The 7,044-nt window shown below is 43.8% G+C and overlaps 1 protein-coding gene across 2 annotated transcripts in view; it reads left to right on the top strand.

The window, feature by feature from the left end:
• The first annotated feature begins 483 nt into the window (after positions 1-483).
• The window catches only part of arhgef18b (rho/rac guanine nucleotide exchange factor (GEF) 18b), a 41,383-nt gene continuing 34,822 nt past the window's right edge, over positions 484-7,044 (top strand). The window contains exons 1-3 of one of the 2 annotated variants that reach the window (XM_071543327.1): positions 484-565; positions 5,343-5,503; positions 5,850-6,487. In XM_071543327.1, coding sequence (XP_071399428.1) covers positions 490-565; positions 5,343-5,503; positions 5,850-6,487 — 875 coding nt within the window. In that variant the 5' untranslated portion in view covers positions 484-489. Of the gene's footprint in view, positions 566-5,342; positions 5,504-5,849; positions 6,488-7,044 lie in introns of those variants that run through there. The other variant, XM_071543328.1, reaches the window with a different exon arrangement.

Genomic DNA, 7,044 nt, shown 5'->3' with positions numbered 1-7,044 from the left:
TAGACTGAAAATGGCCGACATGTCCAGAGCAAACCTTCATGCTCCACTCCTCTTCCACACTTCTCTTACCACTATCACCCACTTTCCCCTCACTCCCTTCTTCCTCACTTGATCGCCTTAACCTCTGACACATTGGTTTCTTTCTTTCTTTCTTTCTTTCTCTCTCTCTCTCTCTCTCTCTCTCTCTCTCTCTTTCCCTGTACTGGAGTCTTTGGTTAGGTAATCCCCAGCCGGCAGTTCCCTGATCCTAGCCTTGGATTCTCTTTTGTACATTCTCTCTCTCTCTCTCTCTCTCGCTCTCTCTCTCTCTCACTCTCTCACACACTTTTTTCTCTCTTCCACTCACTGACTCCCCTCCCTCCATCCCGGCATCCCCCCTGCCCACCCCCCTCCCCTCCTGTGCTCTCCCTCTCTTGCTTCTCGCTGCTTGCCGGAGCTCCAGTGTGAGAGAGCTCCAGCTCCAGCTGGCCTCCCCACTGCGCTGCTCCCATGGCGGACTCTCCTCTTAACAACTCCTGGCCCTCCTTCTCCAAACTCTGGATGAAGAGATGGTCCTTCAAGAGAGGTAACGCTAACTATGTCCAGAATCTCATTTTATACTTGGGTTAATATTTAGGCCATTTCTGCTTCGTCAGATAGCACACAGTGGATGACGTGCAGAAAAGGTCATGGACTGGATGTGAACCCAGGACGTGGGTTGACTGTGTGAGATGGTGTGTGAGAGTGTGATAAGTGCCTCAGTCCGCTCCTGACTCTCTTTGCTGTCTCTGGTTTGCTCTTTTCATTTCTCTTTCTTCTGAACTCCGGTCTCTTTCATTCAGTTTTCTTTCCCATATAGATGTTGTTGTTTACCATGTTGGTCTTGGGGTTTGCGGTGAGCAACGGTTGCAGTTTGTCTGTTGGTGTAATGTTTGTTAATTGCGATGTCAGTGAGTCATTTCTCATCATCCCCCCGGCCTCGTGTATCTTATGTCAATGATTTTCAAAGTCTGGGTGATGACCCAAAAATGGGTTGCAGAAATGTCAAAACGGGTCTTTAATTAAATTAAGACAGCAACATCTCATTGTTATTGACCAAAACATTACCATTTTGTATGATTTTACTGACTATACTTTGCTGCCGTTGCATTTCCAAGGCCTTGTAATGTAAGATAAGTTGTATAAAACACTGTAGGCTGTAGGGCTAGTAGAATAAAGAAAGTTGTTGGGTTTTTTTAAATGAGACTGAGTGTGACTCCCAAGAAAAAATATTTTTTAATATGTGAGTTCACGGAGAAAAAGTTTGAAAAGTGGCGCTTTATACACCACAGCAACAATAACTTCTCAATTGCAGTTTTCATTCTTCTCTCATAGGCCTTTGTCTGATACTGTTATCATCAGCGGAATACAATGCGTTAGACTTATTGAAGTTGTGTAGGCTGCTTCCTTTAACTGCTCTGTGTGGGGTGCTCAGCGCTTTGAAACACTAGTGTAATGAATATCTGATCAAAGGGGATCTGTAAGATGACAGTTGTTTTGATGTGTTATCCGACCTCAGATCTAACAGCCTCTGTGTTCTGCTCTCACCTACACACAGCAACATCTGTCACACACACACACACACACACACACTCACATCTCACTACATCCGTACACCAGTCCATGAATCATCCAGGTACTGGTCACTGCGACCTTAATCCAAACAATTTGTCCCAGAAGCAAAGTATTGAACAGTATATTTATATTATGTGATTTGCAAGTGTGATTTTATCTTGTCGTCTGCTGTTTCTGCGGTAGGGCAACATATGGGCTCCGTGTGTGTGTGTGTGTGTGTGTGTGTGTGTGTGTGTGTGTGTGTGTGTGTGTCTCAGCTGCACATCTCATCAGAATGATCCTAACCATACTCAGCAAGGTGTTTATTGTACTACCGACTCTGTTAGGAACATATCTATAGACAAATCTTCCTCCTCCTGTAAATCTGCAGGCTTTTTTTAATAACTCCTACCTTGTAAGTAATCAACTGACCGTATCATATGATGCCAAGTTCCTCTTGTGATTGTAACGTAGCTTTGTGTATTTGGGCCTTGTGGTAAGCACGTTGTCATTTCCTTCTCCTCACATTTGCTGAAATGTCCTCTTTCTCACAGAAACACTAAAACCCACTTGTTGGTGTTACACTGCACATTTGAATCAGCTGTAAACACAAAAAGTGTTGAAGCAGCACACAACTTTGGCATTTTCTTTTCATACTTACCATGGAGGATAAACCATATTCTGATACTCGTGCTGCCGTAGTTTAAACAAGTTGAGAAAAAAATTACATTGTGTTTACTTTCATTTCATTTCATGTTTGAATACTATATTAAACTGTATATTACATCACTGTATAGTGTATTCAGAGGGCTACTTACAACGGCACCCTCATGGCGTCCACTGGTTTATCTAGTTTGACAACAGTTTGTATTTTTTAGTACAGTTTCACAACCCTGCTTTTATGATAAACATACATTTAAATTTAGGTTAAATCAACTCACAGATTTGTCAAATCAACTTATTGTGGGACTTTCAGTAATTTCAGATGACAATACACAGTAGTTTTAGTACAGCCATTGTTAGCGGTACTGTACTAATGTGTGGAGCCAAACTCTGTGTGGGGAAAACAACTGACTATGACAGAGCCAAATCCCTTCTGAAGAACTTGGGAAGCCACACACACACACACACACACACACATACGTATAAATGAATGCATGCACGCACCTGGGCACACACATACACACACTTGTGTTTCATCCCTCTCTGATGTATTAGCCGAAATGAGAGGCCAACCATAAAAGGCTACAGCGGCACTACAAGACAGCATCAAGCAGCACAGCAGCGGTGCAGCGGTGTCTGCACCGAGTGTCTCAGTTTACACTTCACACGAGCGGGATTTGGACGCAAACAAATCCTCCCTCCGGCGGGGACGCTGCCACCCCCCCCTTGGCCCGAGCCAGTGATTTAGTAATAAAGAAAATAGATCTATGTCTGTCTGTGTGTTTATGTGAGAGCATCTCTGGCTGGATGGATGCTGCTGCTTTATAACAGGACATGCTGTAGGACTCCGAGTGTGGCCCGTCTGAAGCTGCACTTCATCTCACTGTGCAACACTACCTGAGCTCTACCTTCATAATATAGAAGTGAAGGGGACTGTCTGCTGGTGATATCATAGACAGACCTCTCTAACTTGAGTGGGGGGTCCCATATAAATCTGGATCGAGCCTCAAGAATCTCTCAGTTTTGTTTTCATTCATATTTGCTTGTTAACCATGTCTTTCATTTACATGCCTTTCATTTAAATTCAGTCTCTGGACAATTTAAAGATCCAGTGCAATGATTTCAACTCAGTCAGGAAAGATTTTATGTTGATTTCTAACACAATGAGCATTACTTTTTCAGAGCAGACCAATCAGCGTCCTATGAGGGCAGCTGGGGGCGTGGTTTAGGTGTGACGACAGCGAGAAGTGACTGTTTGTTCACAACAATGGCGGCTCCTAAAGAGGCTAGCGTAGATGCTGCTATAACATCAGTTATTTCTGAACTGGAGAGTATTTCTTCATTGAAAGAAGAGCAAAGAACGACACTGAAGGTTTTTTTTTTTCGTCTTTCCTGTCCTACTACGTCATATGATTGGTTGATCTGATTGGTTAGATGGTGATAGACAGATGGTTCATCCAATCACCTGCCCAGTATTTTTTGAAAGTGCCTGCCCTTTTCCAAACAGTTTCCAAGGACAACTTCCCAGATGGTTCTGTGTAACAAACCATCTGGCGCGTCAGGTTAGGTTAGATGGTCCAAAGCTTGTAAGACTGAGTGAGACCCGAACCTTCCCTAAGATTGTGCCTCCAATGCATGACAATATTTATATGGAGGCATGGATATTTTGGCTCATTTTGCTGTAGCTGGCTGGCTATTATCTGACAGACTATGGCACACCTAATTAACATATATTGCATACTGTCGACCAATCAGAGCATTCATTAAAACCTAATGTGGGTGACATCATTTACACCATGAACTAGACTGGAATTCTACATCTGTTTGATTCTGTTGACAACCGAAGGGAGAGTTTTTCAAAGAACGTTTTAACAATTTCCACAAAGTTGACAGTTATATTAATATATCAATAATTTGGGTAACTTTACTGTACATTAACAGGTCCTTTGTGAAATGAAATCGATAAATGCAATTCTCATTGCACTGGACCTTTAAATAGTTAGTTTCCTTTCTGTGCTCCACAACTGAATTTATACTCCTTGCCTGTCTAGGAGTCTAGGTCTAGGTTTCTGTTTCTGTTTCTGTTCTATTGTCCAGAAAGTTCCTATTCACAAGCCGCCATTCAGTGACTCCTCACATGCAGCCCTCTTTCATCATTCCCTCCTTAATGAAACCACAGATATGATATACTGTAACTATGATCAGTGGCAGCTAAATTGCAGAATACCTGTTTACACCGGTCGAGTCAAGTTAAATCAGAGATTTTTCCCCTGGGGAAAGGAAGTAGGACTTCGGTCTTGAAGACTTGAGACTTGCATCAGGCCCTGCAGAGCCAACCTGCCTCAGGCTTGGGTTCAGAGGAGGTGTCCCTTATGAAACGTGCCTTATGTAACCTGTCCTAGCAGTGGCTCTCCCCTCCTCAGATGGGCATGGCGGCTGAAACCCTAACAGTGAACACGAGACTCTCACACACCATAATAAACTCTTCAGATACCATCAGACACATAGGAACATTGTGTAGGGAGAAACACAGGCACTGATCGTCTTGATCGTTCCTGAATGTCAAATCACAATCTAAGTTTTGTTTTTACGAGGTAAAATGTAACAAATGTTAAAACAACACACCTAAATGCTTCTTTTCACCTAGAACATATGATACCTTACCCCATCTCCTGCATATGGCGAGTATTTACCTCAGTATATGCAGCAGTGAGTCTTGCATTAAGCAGCTTCACAGGCTGCTGAAAGCACAGCGAGGGAATAAGCTCCAGCTCCCCACCACTGACATGGAGACTAATGCTGGATCACTGAGCGGTTGCCAGTGGTGACGGCGGTTTGTGGCATCATGTGAATCAAGGAATCTGTTTATGCAATGGAAATGTAAAGGAGCTTTCAGGGAGAGGCTGGGGATAGGGGCCGAAACCGAGCTTTCTTCCATTACACACACAATCGCCAAAATTGATTACACAGGTGTTGTACAGCTGCGTCTTCCTATATTTGCGTTCCTCTATTCCATATGGCATCGTTGAAGCTATTGCATTATATGGAAAATGTTTAAAACTCACACAACCCATTTATTTGACCTTCCCATATCCATTATTTTTCAGCGTCAGAGTGTAAGCCATGTAGTCCGTCCTGTGGGCCACCCAGTGCCCCGCTCAGCAGCCAGCCTTACACCCCCAGTGTGGCCGGGACAGGGTCTTCCTCCTCACTGTCCCCCGCCTCCATCGCTGAGGACGTGTTCTTTAGTAGCGCCAATGACGACCAGGTAAAGCACAATATAATATGTATTACTACTTGATCTTTGGGTGGATGTATATTGGGTTGGGGCATGTTTGGGTATATATTGTGTTTCTACATTTGTGTGTGTACAGTATGTGTTTCCTTGTTTTTATGCTGCACCTGGACAATAAAGATGTATTCAATTTAATTGAATATTCCTTCTTTGGCTCAACTTCTTTCTCTTAGTTATGCATTTTGGAATGTGGCTGGTGTTCAGAATATCTTTTACCCAACCAATTTCTATTCATTTCTTTTCCTATTCTTTTCCTTCCGTTCCCTCCTTTGCTCCCTTGCTCCATCCCGTCTCCTCTCCCCTCCTCCCTGACTTCCAGGACACCTGTTCAGTAGTCAGCGACTACGACTGCCCCGGTGCAGAGGTGGGCAGCAGCGTGGAGGACCTGCTGGGCCTCAGCTCCTCTCTCAGAGACTCAGAGTATTTCAGAGACCTGGAAGGAGGGGTGTTGCCTTCACAGTCTACTGCATCCACAGTAACCACAGTCCCGGAGAGCAGCGCCCTCACTGTGGTGTCGCTGAACACGGACAGACCTGCTATCAGCCGACCTGTACAGACTTCTCTGCCCACACTCTGCCCTCAGGCCTACACACCACTACCCCCCTCCTACATACAGCCTGGTTCACAAGAACCCCACTCCAGCTTTGTGGTCACCCAGCCGAGTCCTCGGTTACTGCCAGGCTGTATCATCGACAGCGGTGACTGTGAAGACCCCGCAGTGGGGCTTAGTTTGACAATTAATCTGAATGGACTATTGGGATCCATGGAATCAACAAAACCCACTAGACCAGCGGTACCAGAACGGATAATGGGACCAGAGGGAGTTGAATGGGAACACGGCAATGACTTAGATGGAGAGCCAGACCTAGACAGCTTCCCCAGCCTGGTCAGATCCATGTCAACCTCTCGAAGACACAGCTGGGGCGTGCCTGTGTCCCCCATTGACCTGGGGAGGAGGTAGGATGCACAGAGAGCTGGGAAGAATTCAGAGCATTTCCATAGAATCAATAGAAATACACCCAAGGCTCACTTATATTATACAAGCAGTATAATTGTGGTATAGGTCTCTAAATTCAACTTCTCACATCACTATCACCAGGTATTGATTTGTTGCTCTGTCATAATAATCATAAGAATCAGTTATGACAAAATTGTCATAACAATCCAGCATTTTTAGAGCATCTTGCTTCCTTAATGTGATGTATTTCCTGTCAAAAGAGGATGCTGTGGCGGGACATAATGCAGAGAGGGATCATTCAAAAGTGTAAAACAATGGGATATCACTTATAGGGAGAGAAATTCAGCTTAATTTGACAGGAGGGGCATGATTGTTGAAAAATCTGTGATGGTTTTATTGGTTGGAATTTCTATATACGCCTCCTGGTACATGATGAAGTCACCACTAAAGATTTTTTGTTTTCCAGGATGTAAATCTAATGAGAGTTTGATATGAAAATACAATAAAATATTTTTTTTAGCATAAATTATCAAATAGGTGTATGGTAAGATAGTTA

The sequence above is a fragment of the Centroberyx affinis genome, unplaced genomic scaffold (genome assembly GCF_046629955.1).
Source record: "Centroberyx affinis isolate AG114_WGS23_722 - 3 ecotype Tasmania unplaced genomic scaffold, CSIRO-AGI_Caff_v1 ptg004288l_1, whole genome shotgun sequence".
NCBI lineage: Eukaryota > Metazoa > Chordata > Actinopteri > Beryciformes > Berycidae > Centroberyx > Centroberyx affinis.
The sequence above is the reverse complement of the archived record's forward strand: the minus strand, read 5'-3'. Positions and strand labels throughout refer to the sequence as shown.